Raw genomic sequence first — 22,505 nt, forward strand, 5'->3', positions numbered from 1 at the left:
ACTTATGGTGGATGCAACTGGTAATGGTACTAGTGGTAATGGTACTCGTCCACGGGTGGCAATGGTATTTGTGGTAATTGTGCTAGTGGTAATGAGTCGTATCAGTGTCCCGGAATTTCAGACCGTGCACATACGGGCGGCCCCTGGTGACATGCACGTTGGCCTCCACTCCTGCAGCCGCGCCAGATGGATAATCGTCCGGACCGCACGCGCCAGGGGCCAGAAGCCTTACCTTAGCTGCATCGGTCATCGATTTAGAAGCAGTTTAGGGGGCTGTACTCCGCAAGCTGAGGTGCGTTCAGGCACTAGCATGTCTCAGCCCGATCGACGATTCCCCGATCCGGCTCCTCCCCGAGAGTCGATGATTATACTATGGTACTATCTTGGGATTTCCGGTATGGCGCTAGAAACGTTGAGAACATCACTGTCGGCTGCTGTGGTGGCTGAGATTGCTAAAAAAGGAATTGCCTGCATAATGTCACGCCTCGTATACAGCCTGAGAGTCGGGATTGTTGCCATAGCTTGCATGGCTGAGCACCCTCCAGCTTCGGGCTAGCTATGCCGGAAGTCATTTGGCTACGGGCAGATTCAACTTGACCTCGCTCAAGATCCAAAAGGCTTCAATTCACTACACTTCCTGTCGTTGCAACTATGAACTCCTAGACAAGCAGAAGAGAAGAGAAGAAAAGGTACGACATCCTTGACAGATAACTAACATAGACAGATCATACCCGATACACTATAACCATAATCATAATGCCTTCCACCAGCGCGGCCGCAGACTCCTCTGCGCAATTTTGGAAGAGAAACACCCAAGGGCTGGAAATCAGTCGCCTCTCCCATCTCACCCGTTCGTACGAGGGACAAGCACAGTGGAGGAGCTATCCCGTCAACCCCAGCATCGAGCTGCAGAGGCTGGGCGCGTTTTGCGAGGCGCACCGGATCTCGCTCCTGGTCATTCTCCAGACCGCGTGGGCCGCGGTTCTGGGTCGGTTCCTTGCGACGGACACTGCAACTTTCGCCAGCTGCCTGGAAAATGGCGACGAGTCGAAGCACGGTGTCTGCGGTGCGAGCTGGTCGCAGGGCACTACTACGCTGCATGAGCTCTTGGAACAGCTTCAGCGGTGGGATGAGACTTCATTCGCGCACCAGGATATCCCGTTAGCGGAGCTGGAGCGGCTCTTGCATGTGGTTCCTGATACTGGGTTAAAGGTGAAGCACTTTGGCTCACCCAGTGTGTCTCCGACTCTACCGGTGAGTAGTGGTCCGACCGAGATCTGAATCGAATCGCAGAGGCTAATAATGGCGCAGCGCGTAATTGAGTTGGTGGCAGAAATCAGCCCCGTCTCGGTGCGCATTTCCATCGAGTATAACGCTTCTGCTCTGTCGTCGGTCTACGCGCAGAGCTTTGCACGCTCATTGGAAAGGAGTCTGCAGGCGGTTGTGAACCATGGCTCGACCCCTGTCTCGCAGATCGACCTTTGCAGTAAACAAGATAAGGAATCAATCTTCGACTGGAATGCGTATGTGCCAGTCACCATCAATGACTGTGTGCACACGCGCATTGAGCGCAAGGCACTCGAGCAGCCCCATGCCCTCGCAGTCGCGGGCTTCGGGGGCGATATGACCTACCAGCAGCTCGACACGCAGGCTGACCATCTGGCTACATACCTTCAAGAACTGGGAGTCGGCGCAGATTCGTACGTCGCACTCTGCTTTGAGAAATCCACGCTGCCTATTGTCGCCATGTTGGCCGTCTTCAAAGCCGGCGGTGCCTACGTCGCTCTCAATCCGGCCCATCCTGTTAAACGCCAGGCAGCAATTCTCAGCAGAGTCAATGCGCAGGTCATATTGACCGGGCCTGGATACGCCTCAACTTTTTCCGGTCTTGTCAAACACACCGTCGAGGTGACGCAAGAGTCCCTGGACCAGCTTGCCGCTGAGTATCGCGCAACACGCCTCGTCCGGGCTGCTCGTCCTGAAACCCCAGCCGTCATCGTATTCACTTCAGGAAGTACTGGCGAGCCAAAGGGAATTGTGGTGGAGCATCGAGCGTTGGTTTCGAGTATGATCGGTCACGGCACGATCATGCGTCTGGACAGCTCTACAAGGGCTCTCCAGTTTGCGACCTATACCTTCGACCTCAGCGTCGGAGAAATATTTAACACTCTGATACACGGTGGGTGCGTCTGCGTGCCTTCAGAAGAAGAACGACTCGATGACCTCGAGGGCTTCATCCGCCGTCTGGAAGTAAACTGGGCCCTGCTAACCCCCACCGTGCTGAACATGATGACCCCGGCAAACGTCCCCTCCATGAGAACCATCTCCACCGGAGGTGAAGCTATGAAACAAGATATCATCCAAGCCTGGGCGGATCACGTCCAGCTAAACAACATGTACGGACCCGCAGAAACGACGATTCTCTGCGCCGGTCGTGCCGCGGTGAGCCCTACCACTCCGGCCTCGAATATTGGCCGCGCTCTTGGGGCACGCCAATGGATCACGGATCCCACGGACCCCAATCAACTATGTCCGATTGGAGCGATCGGAGAAGTCCTGATTGAAGGCCCGGGTTTGGCGCGCGGCTATCTCCATGATCAAGAGAAAACCAATGCGGCTTTTATAGGGAACCCAGACTGGCTACCCAAGGCGAGCCCTGGCCGTCGCTTCTATCGCTCGGCTGACCTGGGCTTTCTCAGTCCCGACGGAACCTTCAACATCGTTGGCCGGAAGGATACACAGGTCAAGGTCAACGGTCAACGTATCGAGCTGGGGGAAATCGAATTCAATATCAAGAGCCTCTTCACCACTGGCTGGCAGGCTGTGGCGGCTGAAGTTATCAAGCCCAAGGGGTACAACGAGCAGTCGACCCTGGGCGCATTTATTCAGTTTGAAGACGAGGAAGCAGCTGGAAATGAGCTGCTGGGCCGTGTATCCAGTGAGCGACGACAGCAGCTCCGCCAGCTCAAGGAGGACCTTCGTCTACATCTTCCAGGGTACATGATCCCGTCGGTGTTTGTCCCCATGGCGCACATGCCAACCACTGCCCATGGCAAACTGGATCGGCGACGACTTCGAGACTTATCTGTAGGGTTTTCCACCGAGCAACTTGTCTTGTTTTCCCTCGCGGGCAGCACCAGTGCCGGCAAGCGCGAACCTATCACAGAAACTGAAAGGGCTGCGGCACGTCTCTGGTCTCAGGAGCTCAAGATCCCATACGGAAGTATTGGGTTGGATGATAATTTCTTCCAGCTGGGAGGCGATTCGATCGCAGCAATGAAGCTGTCCGCGGCTGCGCGGTCTACAGGAATGAGCCTGACCGTAGCGAAGATATTCGGCCATCCCACACTGGAAGCCATGTCGCAGATCGCCAGGGAACTCTCACATACTGAGATTGGATCAGTCATGCCATTTTCTCTCATTGGTGTCGAGAATGCCTTCGAACTAATCGACCAGCTCGCTCTGAAATGGGGGCTGGACCGGTCAAGCATTGAGGATGCGTACCCTGCAACCCCCTTACAAGAAGGCCTCATGGCAATTACCCAGGGAGAGCCCGGTACTTACATCTACCAGAACGTCTACGAGCTACCAGCAGAGATTGATCTGGCCAGGTTCTGTGCTGCCTGGGCGTCTGTCGTCAACACGACCGAGATCCTGCGCACCACTCTGCTTCCCACGGACACTGCTGGCACTTATCAGGTTGTGATCAAGCCGTCTTTCATCGACTGGAAGTACCCAGCAAGCGTGGAAGAGTACTTGAAATCAGATGCGCAGCAGACAATGCTATATGGAGAGCCACTGGCCCGGTACGCTCTCGTTGCAGGAACCCCAGGCAGCTCATCATCGACATTTATCTGGACCGCTCATCATGCGCTGTATGATGGGTGGTCTCTGCCGCTTCTGTGGAAACGGGTCGAGGAGGCGTACAGGGGCAGTGGACTCCCATCACAGCCACATATCGCCCCTTTCAATCGATTTATTGCCCATCTTCAAGACATGGATCCCGGGGCCACAAACGCTTTTTGGAAGTCCTATCTGTCCTCGTCCAACCCGCCCAAGTTCCCGCAGTTGCCGTCCCAGACGTACAAACCTCGTGTTAACAACATCCATCGCCACGAGTTCGGCCTCACGGCCACTAGTCGCTCATCGGGAATCACGACGTCCACTCTCATCCGGACCGCCTGGTCCCTCCTCATGAGCCAATACACAGATGCAGGAGACGATATTACCATCGGCGTTACCGTTGCTGGAAGAAATGTTGATGTCCCCGGCGTCTCCGAGATAGCTGCGCCAATGATTACCACGGTCCCTGTGCGCGTGCAAATCGACCGCGATGAGACGGTGACTGAGCTTCTGACCCGAGTCCAGACACAAACTGTCGACATGATGCCCTTTGAGCACGCGGGATTGCAAAACATAGCCAAGATTAACCGCGAGTGCCGTCTTGCGTGCGGGTTCCAGAATCTGCTTGTCGTGCAGCCCGAGGACGACGAAAATACCACGGGCTCCCTGGGTATCAGGAAGATTCAGTCTCCTGACGTGGGGATCTACACCTATGCGCTAGTAATTCAGTGTTTGCTGCGGGGGGACAAGGTCGGAGTGCAAGTAGACTTCGACGACCAAGTGGTGTCCTCATGGCAGGTGGAGCGGATCTGCTGCCAGCTCGAGCATCTCGTGGGAGTGCTCCGAGCCAGTCCCAGCGTCAAGATCGGTGACCTGAGCTTCGTGAGCCAGGATGACTATGCTCAGATCATGAACTGGAACCTTAGGCTTCCTGTCGTGGAGGAGCGCTGCGTCCATGAGATCATCCGTGATCAAGTCTCTGCCACGCCTGACGCACCGGCCATCTGCTCCTGGGATGGTGATTTCACCTACGCGGAAGTGGACCGACTCTCGAACCGCTTCGCTCGACAGTTGGTGAGCATGGGTGTCGGGCCGGAGACGTTGGTCCCGCACTGCTTTAGTAAATCCGCCTGGACGGTCATTGCCATGCTGGCCATTATCAAGGCCGGGGGTGCCTGCGTGGCCCTAGATCCTGGACACCCCGTGGACCGACTGCAGGCTATCATCGACGACGCGAATGCTGACTTGGTAGTGACTACACCAGATCATAGTCATCTATTTAACGGGCTCGTTAGCAAGGTTGTTGCTTTAAGCCCACAGGTTTTCGGCTCCGATGAACCTTCCGAGACTCTCCCTCCACGCGCGGGACACAAGAACCCGGTCTTTGTATTGTTTACTTCTGGAAGTACAGGAAAGCCGAAAGGTATCATCATCGAGCACGGCATGTTTGCCTCCAGCGCCGCCGCTCACAGCAGGGCCTTCGGCATCACTGCTCAGTCGCGAGTTTTCCAGTTCGCGGCGCACACCTTCGACGTCAGTGTCGGAGACATCTTCACCTCGCTGATGAAGGGTGCTTGTATTTGTATCCCTTCCGACCTCGAGCGCATGAACAATGTCGCCTCAGCCATTAACCGTATGGAGGCCAATTACGCCTTCCTCACGCCAACAGTGGCGAACTTGCTTCGCCCCGAGCAGGTTCCCACCCTTCGCACACTGACGCTTGGTGGAGAAGCCCCGACGAGAGAAAATATCCGGACTTGGGCGGACAACCTGAACTTGATACTTTGCTACGGCCCTGCAGAGTGCTCAGTTTACTGTTCCGCGAACCCGCCAGCAAGCAAGCAAAGCAATCCCGCTGTCCTTGGACACGCCATCGGGGGCCTAATCTGGCTGGTGGACCCAACCAATCATGATAAGCTGACTCCTGTCGGCTGCGTGGGTGAATTAGTTGTTCAAGGCGCGATAGTTGCCCGCGGATACTTGAATGAACCAGAGAAGACACAGTCAGCCTTCATTCAGGATCCAGCCTGGATGCCTAACACATTCCTCAGAGAGTACCGACGCATTTACAAGACCGGAGATCTTGCGCGCTTTAACCCAGACGGGTCTCTGAGCTTCGTGGCGAGAAAAGACACACAAGCCAAGGTCCGAGGACAGCGCGTGGAGTTGGCGGAGATCGAAGTCCACTTGTCTGAAAGCCCAGAGATCCAACATGCCATGGTCGCTGTCCCGGCTGCCGGCCCTTATAAGAGCAGACTTGTGTGCGTCCTGTCCTTGCAGGAACTTGCTCGACGCAGTGATGGCAGTTCCCGAGATGGCAACGGCGTCGCCTTGATTGAAGGGAGCGGCGACAGATCTCGCGCTGCTCAGACAGCTTCCACGATAGAGAATCGACTCGCGGAGAAGCTTCCTCCCTATATGGTACCTGCTGTGTGGATTCCCTTGCGGAAGATGCCGCTGAACCTATCCGGCAAGATTGATCGGAAGCTGCTCAAAGGGTGGCTCGAGGACGTGGACGAAGGCACGTACCAGTCCATTGCCGCGATAGCGACACCAGAAGAAGCCAGTCTCCAGCAGCCTGCCTCAGAGATAGAAAAGAAAGTGCAGGCTGCCTTCAGCGCCACGCTTAACATCCCCGTGGAATCCGTGGGCCTGAACACTTCCTTCCTGAGTGTAGGTGGTGACTCCATCTCGGCCATGCAGGTCATGTCTCGTCTTCGCTCGCAGAATCTTCGCATCACCGTTCAGGATATTCTGACGCTCCGCACTGTGACTGCTCTTGCCGGACGAGCTCAATACATTGAGCAGTTCACGACAGAGAGCTCGGCTCTAGAAGCCGAAGTCATCGATGACTGGTTTGAACTCGCTCCCATTCAGCAGCTGTTCTTCAGGATGCAGCCGAAAGGGCAGAACCATTTTAACCAGAGCTTTGTTTTGCAGCTAGCCCAGGATATTTCACAATCGGAGCTTCAAGGGGCACTTGAGGTGGTTGTGCAGCACCACTCCATGCTTCGAGCCCGGTTCGAACAGGTTGACGGGTCCTGGAGTCAGAAAATCACCAACGAGGTTTCTGGCTCCTTTTTCATGTTCGCTAGAGAAGAAGGTAGTCGCGAGAGAATGATGGCTCGGTTCCGTGAGGCAGAGACTCTGTTCGACATCCACAGCGGACCGGTGTTGACTGCCCAGATCTGGGTTGCTCCTGAGGGCCGGTATCTGTTCCTGGCGGCTCACCATTTGGTGATTGATCTCGTATCGTGGCGCATTGTCCTGCAGGATCTGGAGGATGTGCTGAGAAGTGGCCGTGTCAGCTCAACTCCCACGATTTCCTTCCAGAATTGGGCAAAGCTGCAGCGCGAATATGTTTCCCAGCACTTCTCAAATCAAGATACCTGGGAGATTGAGGTACCGGCAGGGGATCTGGCCTACTGGAACATGCAGGGAGAAGCCAACACCTGGGGAGACATTGTCACCGAATCCTTCACCATCGATGCTCAGAGGACCGCGCTGTTGCTCGGAGGCAGCAATCTTCCTCTGCGCACCGAGCCGACGGATATTATGGTAGCTGCCCTGCTTCATTCCTTCCGTCACGCGTTCTCCGACCGAAATGCCCCTGCCGTCTACCTTGAAGGACATGGCCGTGAACCCTGGACATCAGCCATCGACGTCTCACGTACCGTGGGGTGGTTCACGACCATGTACCCCGTCAGCTACAAGACGTCCGAAGATGACTGGATTGATGCTGTGAAGAGATTGAAGGACAACCGGCGAAAGATTGCCGATAATGGGTGGCGGTACTTCACTGCGCGGTCTCTTCTGGCTGAGGGGATGCAGGATATGGAGGTAGTTTTCAATTACCTCGGCCTTTACCAGCAACTGCAGAGAGCCGACGCCTTGTTCCAGGAGTCTTCCATCACCGGAACCGACTGTGTTGAGATCAGCCCTCAGATGCAGCGTTACTCTTTGTTTGAGATCGCCGCCGGAGTCTCCAACGGGCAGATGGAGTTCACTTTCGAGTATAACAAGAAAATGAGCCATCGCGATACAATCAGTTCTTGGATCAATCATTATCGCCAAGTCCTCGAGGCTGGTATCGACGAACTCATGGGGCAGGCCGGATTCATGCCCACACTGAGCGATTTCCCCCTAATGAGCTTGTCCTACAACGACTTGGAGTACCTGGCTACCTCCATCCTGCCCGAAGCTGGAGTCAAGTCTATCGACGATATTGAGAGCCTCTCTCCTTGCTCGCCTATGCAACTGGGTTTGTTGATGAGCCAGTTGAAATCCGAGGGTACCTACGAGTTCTTCACCATCATGGAGGCCACTGCACGCGAGGGAGTCGATAGTGCACAGTTGGTTGCAGCCTGGCAACAAGTGATTGACCGGCACCCGATGCTGCGAACCATCTTCATCAAGAGCGCTGCCCCAGACCAGCCTTACGACCAGCTAGTGCTGAAGGGGTTCAAGGCGCAGGTGGTAGAGCTGCATAGCGACGACCCTGTCCGTGCTTTACGCACATTACCTCAGACGGCCAAGCTCCATCAATTAGCAATCTGCCATGGTGAGAACGGCCGAATCTTTTGCAAATTGGAGATCAATCATGCCCTGATCGATGGGACATCTATGGCGATCATTGTGCGGGACTTGAAGCGCGCCTACAGCGAGAAACTCAGCAGCGAGCCCCCTCTTGCATACGTTGACTACGTGAGCTTCCTGCAAGAAACAAAAAGGGCCGAATCGGTCGCATTCTGGAGCGACTACCTCCAAGACGCTCAGCGTTGCCAATTCCCCAGTCTGAATGACGGCCGAGAACAAGCGCAGGCGCTGGAATCGATTAATGTAGAGCTGCCCGGCTTGACAAAGAAGGCCCTGGGTGCCTTTTCAGAGCGCTGGGGATTCACCATCGCCAATGTCGTTCAGACCGCGTGGGCCCTGGTGCTACGCGCTTTTATTGGAACAGACTCTGTCTCCTACGGGTATCTGACATCAGGCCGTGATGCTCCCCTAGACGGCATCGAGGATGCCGTGGGTCCGTTCATCAACATGCTTGTCTGTCGCCTGAAGTTTGATCCTCATGAGCCAGCTTTAGTTGCTATGAAGAACACACAGGATGGGTTTCTGAAGGCCATGGCCCACCAGTACGTGTCTTTGGCGGAAATCCAGCATGCCGTGGGCGTTGCGGCGCAGGGACTGTTCAACACAGCGATGTCGTTCCAGAGGTATTCGTCAGAGGAACCGATGGATCTAAGTCTGAGGACGGTTTACGATTATGATCCCACTGAGGTAAGTCCCCGGGGAAGAATGAATTTTGTAAGAATAACTCGCTCACTTGGGCATCTTAGTTCAACATCACCGTGAACGTCGCCACTCGAGAGGAAGGATTGCAAATTGACCTCTCCTACTGGACGTCCAAGCTATCAAGCGGGCAAGCAGTGCATCTGGCTAATACCTACAGTACTGTCATCATGGCACTTCTTTCGAACCCTGAGACGGCCCTAGCCGATGTAAACATGCTCAGCCCTCTGGATAAAGCGTCTCTACGAGACTGGAATAAGGAGCTACCGTTGGCGGTAGACCGCTGCATGCACGAAGTCATCCATCAAAATGCCATCGAACGCCCTCACGCTCCGGCTCTCGAGTCGTGGGAGGCTGCATACACATATCGGGAACTCGACAGGGCATCGTCTCGTCTTGCGCGACACCTGATCAAGCAGGGAGTTTCGCCCGATGACTGTATCCCACTGTGCTTTGAGAAATCACTCTACACTATCATTGCCCTTGTTGCAGTTCTCAAGGCTGGCGGAGGATTTGTGCTTCTGGACCCCAAGCATCCTGATGATCGTCTCAGGGGCCTTCTCGAGGACAGCAAGGCGAGGTTCCTCATTGTTTCACCAGAAACCTATGACCGTTGCAAGGACCTCATTTCATCGTTGGTTGTTGTCTCACCCAAGATATTGGATGAGCTTCCTCACGCCGACGAGGACGATACCCTCCCAGCAACAGCCGTAGCCCCCGAGAACATCATGTACGTCCAATTCACATCTGGCAGCACGGGAAAGCCAAAGGGAGCCGTGGTGCACCACAGGGCAGCCTGCTCCTCCATCGAGCATCACGGAAAAGTGATGAACTACGGGCCGGACTCCCGTATCTTCCAATTCTCCTCGTATACCTTTGACGCCATCATCCTCGAAGCTTTCACCACCTTGTACCACGGCGGGTGTGTCTGTGTCCCGTCCGAGGAAGATCGAATGAGCAGCATGGTGCAATCGATGCGTGCAATGAAGGTTAACAATATGTTCATGACGCCCACGCTTGCTCGCCTGTTCGGGCCTGCAGATGTTCCGTCCCTGACGACTCTGATGCTCGGTGGTGAACCGATTCCACAGGATAGTATCAACACGTGGAAGGACCACGTCGACCTGATGGGGGGGTATGGACCGGCCGAATGCTGCGTATACTGCTGTTATAATCCTCTCAGCTCCAGTGGGTTTAAGCCGGAGGTTATTGGATACCCCGTCGGAGCTGTCCTCTGGATTGTCGAGGCAGATAACCATGATAGACTAGTGCCAGTTGGGGCTATTGGGGAAATTGTCGTCCACGGCCATACGGTTGGTCGAGGCTACTTGAATGACCCTGTCAGAACCGCAGCGAGCTACATTTCAGCCCCGAGCTGGGTCGCCGATTATGGTTATGCGGGGCTGCAGACTCTATATAAAACAGGCGATCTGGGCCGATACAACTCCGACGGGACGTTGACGATCGTCGGACGCAAGGACACCCAGGTCAAGGTGAACGGACAGCGCATCGAACTAGGAGAGGTCGAGCACTGTATCAAGACTGAGCATCCCCAGGTCCTGCAGGTGGCCGTTGACGCGCTCAAGCCCGAGCATGCCAACGGACGCCAGATTCTGTCCGCCTTCCTCGAGTTCAAGGTCGATGAGGGAAGCGAGGAATTCCAGGACGAGAACAGCTTCCTTCGCGCCATGAACGACAAGCATCGAGAAGCGATGTTCGAGATCGAGGCGCTGCTTGCCCAGCGCCTGCCACCGTATATGGTCCCCCATTTGTGGTTTCCCTTGGTCACCATGCCCAAGTCTGCATCTGGCAAGACAGACCGGAAAGTGCTGAAGCAGCTCGGCAACGGCCTATCCAAGACAGAGCTTCAGCAGTACTCCCTCGCGAGCGGCGGCAAACTGGCCCTCGAGTCGCCCATGGAAAAAAAGATTGCAGACCTCTGGAAGGACCTCTTCGGGGTGCCTAACATCGGTTCCAATGACAACTTCTTCCGGATCGGCGGAGACTCGATTGAAGCCATGAAGCTGGCTGCCGCTGGCCGTGCGCAGGGTCTCTCCCTCTCGGTGGCGGATATCTTCAATCACCCCACGCTTAGCGACATGGCGAGGATTGTCGCTGCAGCCGACGGTGCGTCTGCTGCTACTCACAAGTACGATGCACCTTTCAGCCTCGTCGGTGGCGAGGAGAGTGCACGCTCCATTGTCCAGAAGCATCTTCCAGATGTGCAAATGGATCTCGTCGAGGACGTCTACCCTTCCACCTCCCTCCAGGAAGGACTACTTGCGCTGACTAGCGGTCAAGCCAGTGCTTATGTCCTCCAAGCTCCTTTCCTGCTACCGACGAATATTGATCTGGGCCGTTTCTGCCACGCCTGGGCAAAGGTTGTCGAGGCGAATGCCATTCTCCGTACCGTAATGATCTCAACTGACACTCAGGGTACCTGCCAGGTTGTTTTGAGACAGTCTATTGAGTGGTCACACGGGTCAACACTGGAAGCATACCTGGCGCAGGACAGAGAACAGCCCATGGGCTACGGAACACCCCTCAGCCGGTATGGCCTGACGTCGGACGGATACTTTGTGTATACTGCTCACCACTCCATCTACGATGGGTGGAGCTTCGCATTGATGCTGGACGAGGTCGAGAAGAGATACCACGAGGAGCCGGTCCTTTCTCGCCCTCTCTTTGCTGAATACATTCGATTCCTGCAGCAGCAGCATGGCAAGGCCGATGCGGCTGCATTTTGGCAATCGCAGCTGCAAGATGCTTCTTCGTCGAGTGCATTCCCGCGGCTTCCAAGCTCTCTTTACGAGGTGGACGTAGACCGAACCTTCAAATACAGCTTCCCTTTCAGCACCACGTCCACTGTGACAGCGTCGACCCTCCTTTCCGCCGCTTGGGGATTGACGATTGGCCGGCTAACCAACTCTTCGGAGGTGATTTATGGCTCAACTCGCAGCGGCCGGAATATTGACCTCGCTCAGGCGACCGAGCTTATGGGGCCAACTATCGCCACTGTCCCCATGCGCATCAGCATTGACCCATCGCTGTCGGTAGATGATTTCCTCGCCGCGGTCCAGAACCAAGCGACAACAGCCATTCCATTTGAGCACCTAGGGCTGCAGAATATCAGCAAAATCAGCCCCGCGTGCAAAGCTGCATGCGACTTCCAGAACCTGTTCGTCGTTCAGCCAGCGATGATCGGTGACTCCGCTACTCTCGGTATGAAGCGCGTTGAACTTCCAACCAAGGGACTGCATACCTACGCTCTGAACGTAGAATGCATCCTGACCGAGGAAGGCACGGCGACACTGAACTTTGAATACGACGGAAAGGTCATGCAGGATCATCAGATCCAGCGGCTTGCTGGCCAGTTCCACCACATTGTCCGTCAGCTGTGCGAGAATGAAGGCGGCCTGTTGAAGGTCGGCGACGTCGACGCCTTCAGTGCAGACGAAGAGAAGCAACTTCGTCAGTGGAATGCACGATTGAAACCTTTCCCCGAAATCACCAGGTGCGCGCATGATCTTGTTTCTGAACGAGCTCGCCTTCATCCAGACTTGTTGGCCGTTACGCAGTCGGATGGGACGAGCTTGACCTACGGCGAGCTTGAGAAGCTGTCCACCTTGTTTGCTCGCCATCTGTCTACTCTCGGCATTGGGCCAGGCAGGATTGTGCCCATTTGTCTGAAGAAGGCCGTCTGGGTCGTGGTAGCAATGTTAGGAGTCCTCAAGACTGGTGCAGCGTTTGTCTGCTTGGATCCTTCCTCTCCGTCCAGCCGGATGCATAGCATCATCGAAGATGTGGAGGCAGAGCTCGTCATTGTCGACCGAGAAACAAAGCCTGTGTTCAGCAGCCATCTTCAGACGCTCGAGATAGGCGCCAACGCTCTCGACTGGCTTCGCAGTGCGAGTGCCAGCGACATCAACTTCGAGATCCACAGAAACCCGTGCGATCTCATGTACGTGATCTTTACGTCCGGAAGTACCGGGAAGCCCAAGGGCGTGATGATTGAGCACGCCTCCGCCTCTTCATCTTTTACCTATCAGAGTCAGGAGTTTGGCTTCGACCATGAATCGCGCGTCCTTCAATTCAGCGCCTTGACATTCGACGCCTCGCTCATGGAGATCTTCACCACCCTCTGCGCAGGCGGGTGCGTATGTTTCCCTACCGAAGAGGAAAAGCAAGGAGACATTGTACGCGCAATCAACCACTTGCGCGTGGACTGGGTCATGCTCACACCCACTGTGCTGCGCATGATCGAGCCAGAAGACGTTCCCATGGTCAAGCATGTGGTGACGGGAGGCGAAGCCGTGAGCCCTGATGTCGTGCAAACATGGGGTGGCAAGGTTGCCCTCAAGGGCGTCTACGGCCCTACAGAGACCTCCATGATTTGTATGACGACCGATCTTGTTCCCGGTGGTTCTCCGGCAAATATTGGCGCTCCTATGGCCTGCCGAAGCTGGATCACCCTCCCTGACGACCACAACCACCCGGCACCTATCGGGTCGGTTGGTGAACTGCTAATCCAAGGCCCTATTGTTGGGCGCGGGTATTACAAGAACCATAATCAGACCAAGGAAGTGTTTATCGAGAATCCCCGCTGGCTACAAAAACGCTTTGGCGAGACTGGCGGTGGCCGGCTCTACAAGACTGGAGACTTGGTCTACTACGCGCAAAACGGTGACCTCATGATTGTGGGCAGAAAGGACTCGCAGGTCAAACTCCACGGACAACGCATCGAACTGGGAGAAATTGATCACCGGATGTGGTCTCATCCAGCTGTCAGACAGTCCTCGGTCGTGCTGCCCAGCCAGGGCCCCCTGAAGAATCGCCTTGTCTCAGTGCTCACTCTCGATGGCGCTGAAGACCAAATCACTCCACCCGAGGTCCTACGCCCGTTGTCCAGCCAGTATGCTAACTCGCAGATCGCGAGCATCCGGCAAGTGCTACGTGAAAGCCTCCCCTCTTACATGGTCCCCACGGTCTTTGTGGCCGTGGAGCAGATGCCGAGACAAACTTCGGGCAAGACTGACGTCAAGCTGGTGAAGAAATGGGTCAATGAGCTGGATGAGCGGACTGCCGAGCAAGTCCTTGATCTTGAGACGACGGCGCCTGGGCTCACCATTCCTGGCAGTGAGGTGGAAAAGCTGATTCAGGGAGCGGTCTCCAAAGTCTTGAGTATTCCTGCCGAGAAGATTGCGCTGAACCGATCGTTTATTAGCCTTGGTGGCGATTCCATCGCAGCCATCAAGTTAATGAATCAATTGCGAGATGCCGGGATGAACTCATCAATCAAGGAACTACTCCGAACTGGGTCAATTAGCGAACTCGCCGGCGTAATTACATCCAGGGTTGAGGGTGAGAAAGTGAACCCGCGGCTATCATCCCATGTCGCCCAGAAAAGAGAGAAAAAATACCCCCTCCTGCACGTCGACGACACTGAAATAGAGACGCTGCTCGAACAGCGCCTTGCTACTATGGGACTTACCGATGTGGCTCGTGTGGAGGACGTCTACCCTTGCTCTCCCCTCCAGGAAGGTCTTCTCCTCGCACAAACCAAGGGCGTAGGAAGCTACAACGTGTACAACATCTACGAAGTGACCCCCTCAAAACACTCATCTGTCCCAGTCAACCCTCATCTACTCGCCAATGCCTGGCAAAGCGTTGTTCGTCGTCATCAGATCCTGCGAACAATCTTTATCCAAGGACTTGAAGAAAGCAATGCCTTCAACCAAGTCGTTCTACGCCAGGTGCACAATACCCCCCGCGTCGTCGAGGATAACAAGAGCAACGGTGCCAAAGCCCTATTGCAGAACCTTGCCTCTCCAGAGTATCAAACCTCCGAGCCCTGGCATAGCGTGACGATTTGCTCTGATGCTAGTGGGAGTGTTTGCTGTGGGATCCGGATGCACCACGCCCTATTTGATGCGTCTTCCATGGATATCATTCTGCGTGAGGTTGCTCAGGCATACAATCAGAGTCTTTCTACCCCAGCACCACTGTACCGGGACTACATCTCATACCTGCAAGAGCTACAGCAAGGGGGCAATGATGCCCTCGCCTACTGGCAGGAATACCTCAAAGACCTCGAGCCATGCTACTTCCCCAGCATCAATGAGCAGGCCCTGGGCACGAGAACACCCCAATCACTCCAATTCAACGTCCCGGGTCTGTCCCAAACCCTGTTGTTCTCCGCCAGGAAGAACGTCACCGTCTCCACCATTCTCCAGACAGCCTGGGCACTTGTCCTGCGCCACTACACAAGCACTGAAGAGGTCTGCTTTGGATATTTGTCGCACGGGAGAGATATCCCGCTTGACGCGGTCGACAATATCGTCGGTCCTATGATCAATATGATGGTTCTCCGTGTGGCTATGTCGGGCGATAGGACGTTAACCGACATCCTGGAGGGCACTCGCGACGATGTCCTCAACAGTCTGCCGTACCAGCACACCTCGCTGGCGGAGATTCACCATGCCCTTGATCTGCAAGGACGATCAGCATTCAATACTACTCTTTCTTTTGCATCCGCCGTTGCAGATGCCGAGGATGGAGACTGGGTCTCTTTCAAAAACCTCTCCGGGAGTGGTTCTACTGAGGTAGGTCGATCAGTCAAACAATGCTTTCTCGGTATAATGTGCTAATTCGGACAGTATGATGTGGCCGTCAACGCGTCCGTCGTAGGCGAAGATCTCCAAATCAACTTCAGCTACTGGTCTTCAGCTCTTTCGCCGCAGCAGGCCACGGCTGTCGCTCAAGCATTCACGAACTTCATCCACATCCTAACCCGCTCCCCAGACTTACCCCTGCACAAGATCGACTTCACCAGTGCAGCAATGAGAGACCAACTTCTTCGCTGGAATGCCACCCCGTGCACCCCCGTTCGCACTACCGTCCACGGACTCTTCCACCGTGCTGCTCTGCGCTACCCTGAAAACCAAGCAATCTGCTCCACAGACGGTAGCTTCACGTACGCCGAGCTAGACAATCTCACTACACGCCTCGCGTCGTTCCTGCGTGCGAAGGGAGTGGGTCCGGAGGTCCTGGTTCCGGTGTACTTTAACAAGTCCTGCTGGACTATTGTATCCATGTTGAGTATCCTGAAAGCAGGCGGTGCTTGTGTACCACTTGATCCATCGCATCCACCGGCTCGTATTCAGGAAGTAGCCTCTCGCTGCGAAGCAAGACTGATTCTTGCTGCACCGCACCTTGTTGAGAGGCTGCCTGATTGCAACGCAGCTGTCATTGCTGTCACAGACGAACTGATGCAGAGTCTGCCTGATCTGCCGTCAAATTTCCAGACCGACGTTGCAAAGCCTGAAAATGCAGCATTTGTGCCATTTACCTCGGGAAGTACAGGTCTACCAAAGGGTATCATCCTGGACCATATGGGCCTGTGTACGATGTTCGAGGCAAACGCGTCAGTCGTGGGAATCGATCAAAACACCCGCACCTTCCAGTACGCAGCCTATACGTTCGACGTCAGCATCGCGGAGACCTATATCACGTTAACGCAAGGCGGATGCGTCTGCGTTCCCACCGACGCCGAGCGAATGAACGACATCGCGGGCGCAATAACTCGTCTCCAAGCAAACTGGACCTTCCTAACCCCCTCTGTCGCTTCGCTACTAAACCCTATCGACGTCCCGACGCTAAAGACCCTCACCCTGGGAGGGGAAGCAATCTCTCGGGACCTGCATAGTACCTGGGCTGATAAAGTCCGACTGATCAACAGCTACGGCCCGGCGGAGTGTTCCATCTGGACAAGCAACCAGCGGCTTTTCCCGGACAGCTCTTGCGCTGATATCGGTGCGGGTATCACCTGTCACTTGTGGGTTACAGAGCCCGACAACCACGACCGACTAGTTCCTATCGGGTGTGTCGGAGAGCTTGTCGTGCAAGGACCGAACCTGGCGAGAGGGTATCTCAAGGATGAAGCGAAAACCGCGGCTGCCTATATTGATACGCCGGCGTGGCTGCGCAACGATACGAGATCCATGGCTAAGCGTGTATACAAGACCGGTGACTTGGTCAGACACTGTTCCGATGGACACCTGGAGTTCGTCGGACGCAAAGATACGCAGATCAAGTTCCACGGGCAAAGGGTCGAAATTGGCGAAGTCGAATATCAGCTGCGCGCTCGACTGCCCAAAAACACGCAGGTTGCAGTCGAAATGATCAAGCCGCTCAGCCAGGACGGTCGACAGACCTTGGCTGGGTTCATCATGACAGAGGGGGCCAGTGGTGATGAGAACAGGGGCAGCCCGTCCCTGGAGGCAGTCTCGTTATTGAGAAACCCGGACGCGACCTTCAAGAGCATTGTCCGCAAACTCGAGCACTCGCTGGCAGAGACCTTGCCTTCCTATATGATCCCATCTCTCTTCATCAGCATGCTCAACATTCCCCGAAACACGTCGATGAAGATCGACAGAAAGGCGCTTCGCACTCTGGGAGCCAATCTCACCCGCGACCAGATTGCCACCTATTCCTTCGTGCAAGGCGACAAACGCGCTCCTCGGACGGCGATGGAAAAGCGGCTGCAGGAATGCTGGGCCGGTGTCCTGAAGATCAGCCCCGAGTCCATCGGTGCGGACGACAGCTTTTTCCGAATGGGGGGTGATTCTATAGGCGCCATGCAACTTGTCTCTGCAGCGCGCAAGATTGGTCTGTTAATCACGGTTGGCGATATCTTCCAGCACCAGAAGCTCAGCGAGATGGCTAATGCCGTCGCGAGAAACGCTGCTGCGGTTACCGAGGAGATCTCCGTCCAGCCATTCTCCCTGCTGCCGCAACCGAGACCAGATGAGAATGTTGTCGAGCTCGCAGCATCCAAGGTCGGAATAGACCGCACTCTCTTGCAAGATATCTACCCTTGCACCCCCCTTCAGGAGGGTCTCATGTCCCTCACTGCCCGAGACCACGGTCTTTACACCTTGCAGGCGGTATACAGGCTGCCGGAAATGATCAACATCCAGCAATTCCAACTCGCTTGGTTGGCCGTTGCAGAGGAAGTCGACATCCTGCGTACCAGACTAGTTGACCTCGGTCATCTGGGTTCTTACCAGGTCGTTATTAGCCCAGTCATCACCCAAATTCGCTGGGTGTACGGCGAGAGGCTGTCTACATACCTGCGCGAAGATAAGCAAATACCCGTCGGCTACGGAAAGCCACTCGCTAGATATGCCATTATCGAGGAGGAGGAGGATAAGAAATACTTTGTGTGGACTGCGCATCACTCCATTTACGACGGCTGGTCCCTCGGTCTGATGATGGATCTGGTCGAGAAGAAATACCTACAGGCGTCCACCATCCCCAGCCCCCCCTTCAACAGATTCATCCACTGGCTCACCAATCTCGACAAGACTGCCACGCGGCAGTACTGGCAATCGACGCTTGAGGCTTGCTCCGCACCGCAGTTCCCGTCTGTTCCTCAGCATTATCGAACAAAGGCCAAGGCAGCCATGACACACTCAATCCGTCTGCCCCAGGTCGTGGATGCCGAGATCACTGTGCCGACGATCCTGCGAACAGCATGGGCGCTGAATATCTCTCAGTACACGCGCTCCGACGATGTGGTCTTCGGCATGACGCAGACGGGGCGCAACGCTCCTATCCCGGGGGTGACTGAGATCGTTGCGCCCCTGATCACCACGGTGCCAGTCCGGGTGGTCTTTAACAGATCGCAGACCGTCTGGAATGTCCTTCAGCAGGTCCAAGACCAGATGGTCGCCATGATCCCCCATGAACACGTCGGCCTGCAGAATATCAGCAAGTTCAGCGCCGAGTGCCAGGCGGCATGCAGATTCGAAAACCTCCTCCTCATCCAGACCCAGCAGGATCAGATGGTCTCGCCCATGGGTCTCGAGCGAATCCCGGTTGCAGACCTCGATCTCCCGGCCTTTGGCATCGTCGCTGAATGTGAAGTTGCCGATGGGCAGGTTTTGGTCTCGGTTGGCTACGATAGGACCGTGGTCTCTGAGCAGCAGATGGCCAATATCCTGCACCAGTTCGACTTCCTTGTCAACCAGCTGGGGAGCGAGAGCGCACGCAACACACCACTCGAGGACATGCAGCTGCTGGGGGACGCCGAGATCAAGATGCTCGAAGCGCTTAACCAGTCGCCCGATGACCGTGTCGACCGGCTGGCCCATGAGCTGATCCATGAGCGCGCGTGTCTTCAGCCAGAGGCAATCGCCATTGATGCGCAGGAGGTTCAGCTTAGCTACGGCGAGCTGGACGACCTCTCCACTCGTCTTGCTTACTTCTTGATCGGTCTGGGCACGGGCCCTGATAAAATCATCCCTCTCTTCTTCCGGCGCTCTCCCTGGGCGATGGTGGCCATGCTGGCAGTGATCAAGTCCGGCAGTGCCTTTGTCTTCCTGGACCCCGGGCATCCCATTGATAGACTTGAGTTTGTCCTGCGCCAGATCGATGCCCGGTTGGTCCTCACGTCTCCAGACCTCGAATCGACCTGGAGAGAGAAGCTCGCCGTGTTCTGCGTCACCGACTCGGCGCTCCAGTCGCTCCCTCGCCTCCATGACGGGAACTTGCCGGTGACTGCAGTGACTCCTCAGAATATCCTGTACTGCATCTTCACCTCCGGCAGCACCGGGCGACCCAGAGGATGCGTGATCGAACACTCCAATTTCCTCAGCGGCGCCGTCCACCACGCGCGCCGGTCTCGCATTTCCCCATCGACGCGGATCATGCAGATTGCCCCATACACATTTGACGTGAGTATCCTGGAGATGCTCACCGGCCTGATCGGCGGTGGCTGCATCTGCTTGCCCCGAGATTCACACCAGGGTGCGCGGGTGGCCGACATTATCAACGATCTCAACATTAGCTGGACCTTTATGACTCCGTCTGTCGCCCGTACCCTTGTTCCCTCGGAAGTGCCAACCCTACAGACCCTGATTCTGGGCGGCGAGGCCCTCGCCAAGGTCGACATCCAGACCTGGGCTGGGAAACTGCACCTCCTTAACGGCTACGGACCCAGTGAATGCTCTGTGGCTGTTTCCTCGAACGAAGTCTGCAATACGACCGTTGAACCAGCCCACATCGGATCCAAGATGGGATGCAATGTCTGGGTTGTTGACGCGCAAAATCACGACATCCTCCTGCCCATGGGCGCGGTAGGCGAGCTGCTCGTGGAGGGAGCCATAGTCGGTCGAGGCTATCTCCAAGAGCCCGAAAAGACGGCAGCTGCGTTCATCCAGGATCCCGCTTGGGTGCATTGCCTGCCCAGCACCAAGAGCTCAGAACGCCGCCGCTTCTACAAGACCGGAGATCTGGTCCGACTCAACGCAGACGGCACGATCCACTTCATCGGCCGCAAGGACACCCAGGTCAAGCTGCGTGGTCTGCGCATCGAGATGGGAGAGATCGAGCACCACGCCACAACATACCCGGCAATCCGGCATGCCGTTGTCGACGTTCCACGCGCCGGACGCATGAAAGAGTCTCTTGTCGTCGTATACACAGTCAACGCGTACGACGGGTCGCACGAACAACAGTCCAACCTGCGACCTTTATCAAGCACCGATCTGGAAATGATCCAGATGTCCCCCGCGCAGCTCCGAACGCACCTCACAGCCCATGTTCCCCCTTACATGGTCCCACAAACCTACATTGGTGTTGCGACGCTGCCTCTCCTGGCCTCTGGCAAGATCGACCGTCCCAGGCTTCAAAGGTGGCTGGAGAACATGGACGACGCAACCAGTGAACTGATCGCCGCTCAAGTCGGCAAGACTGCTACCCACGAAGCAGGCCCGATTGACCCGGCCGATACGCTCGCTCTCGCCCTGAGCGAGCCCATTAGCCGGCTGTTGGCTGGCGACGACGAAGACTACCTTGAAACCCTCAAGGGCCGCAACATCGTCCTCTCCCAAAGCGGACTCAACTCCATCACCGTGGTCTCGATGCGGGCGATGATCCGCGAGAAATTCAACGCAGACGTATCCATTGATCGCCTCATGGAAAGCACCGTCACGATCCACGATGTCGCGCGCATGATCGAGCGCGGTAATGCTCCCGCCGGTACCGACGAGCAAGAATCTGCATCGCAACTCGATCTCCTCGCCGAGGCAGATCGCATGATGAACTCTCTCGTGGCCGAAGCGTCCCCCGACGTGCAGACTCTGAGCCAGCCAACGCCCCGAGCGGAGCGAATCCTCCTCACCGGTGCCACTGGGTTCCTCGGCACTGAGATCCTTCGACAGCTTCTGTCCAACCCGGCGAGCTCTCGCAGCGTGGTGGCCCTTGTCCGCGCCCGGGACCAGGATCACGCAATGGAGAGAATTGTCTCTTCCGCCAGAGCAGCACAGTGGTGGCAAGAGGAGTACCGGTCGCGGGTAACCGCCTGGGTAGGCGATCTCGCGGCGCCGCGTCTCGGGCTCAGCGAGAGCCAGTGGTCGGCAATCGAAGGCCGTGGCCATCCTCGATCTGAGCCACGGATCGACGCAATCATCCACAACGGAGCCCTAGTCCACTGGGGCGCCGACTACCACCGGCTGCGTGATGTCAACGTGTCTAGCGTCGTCTCGCTGCTTGCGGCGCTGACGCACTCCCAGGCACCGCCAACCTTCACCTTCGTCTCTGGTGGCCACGTCCAACTAGACGACAACAACCCCACCGACGAGGAAATGGCTGCCGTGCTCGCCCACTCAACGGGCTATGGGCAGTCCAAGTTCGTCGCGGACCTCCTGGTCAAGCGCTTTGCGGCGCGGTACTCGACGTCCGCCGTCTCGATCGTGAAACCGGGACTGATTCTGGGCACCGCGCAGTCCGGGGTATCCAACACGGACGATTTCTTCTGGCGCGTTGTAGCGACCGCCGTGGAGATCGGCGGGTTCAACGCCGAAGAACCAGAGAATGTCATCCTGCTTGCTGGCGCACAGCAGGTCGCTTCCATCGTGACCGATAAGCTGCAGTTGAGCCTGAGCCCGGCGGCAATGGCGTCCGTCGAAACCAAGGTGCGTCTCGCGATCACAACGCACGAACTCTGGCGCATGCTCAGCGAAGAATTTGGGTACACGATGCGCGGCATGGGACCGGCGGAGTGGTTGGACGCGATGCGGGCTGCGGTGCATGCGCAGGGCGAGTCGCATCGTCTCTGGCCGGTGCTGCACTTCCTGGAAGCCGGCGGTGGGTATATGGGCCTGCCTGTAGAAGGCGGCCAGTTGCAGGGGCAAGGATCGGAAAAAGAGGAGTTGCTGGCGTCGCTGAGGAAGAGTATTCGCTATATGCGCCAGATTGGCTATCTGCAGGGTGATTCCCCACGGGGCATGCAGAAGGCAGTGTTTGGACGCAGCAATGTTTAGTTGGATAAGAGTTGTTGTATATAATCATGACTGTCTTTTGTT

General features: G+C 56.0%; 1 protein-coding gene across 1 annotated transcript; it reads left to right on the forward strand.

Annotated features, from left to right (window-relative positions):
- Positions 1-756: 756 nt before the first annotated feature.
- On the forward strand, positions 757-22,463 carry BJX67DRAFT_384078 (uncharacterized protein; the record flags this gene model as incomplete). Its single annotated transcript, XM_071033592.1, has 4 exons — positions 757-1,254; positions 1,312-9,126; positions 9,186-15,740; positions 15,795-22,463. The coding sequence occupies 4 exons, from the start codon at positions 757-759 to the stop codon at positions 22,461-22,463; spliced, it is 21,537 nt and encodes a 7,178-aa protein (XP_070883056.1).
- Between the last annotated feature and the right edge of the window lie 42 nt (positions 22,464-22,505).

The sequence above is a fragment of the Aspergillus lucknowensis genome (genome assembly GCF_044049455.1).
Source record: "Aspergillus lucknowensis strain CBS 449.75 chromosome Unknown BJX67scaffold_44, whole genome shotgun sequence".
In the NCBI taxonomy this organism is placed as follows: domain Eukaryota; kingdom Fungi; phylum Ascomycota; class Eurotiomycetes; order Eurotiales; family Aspergillaceae; genus Aspergillus; species Aspergillus lucknowensis.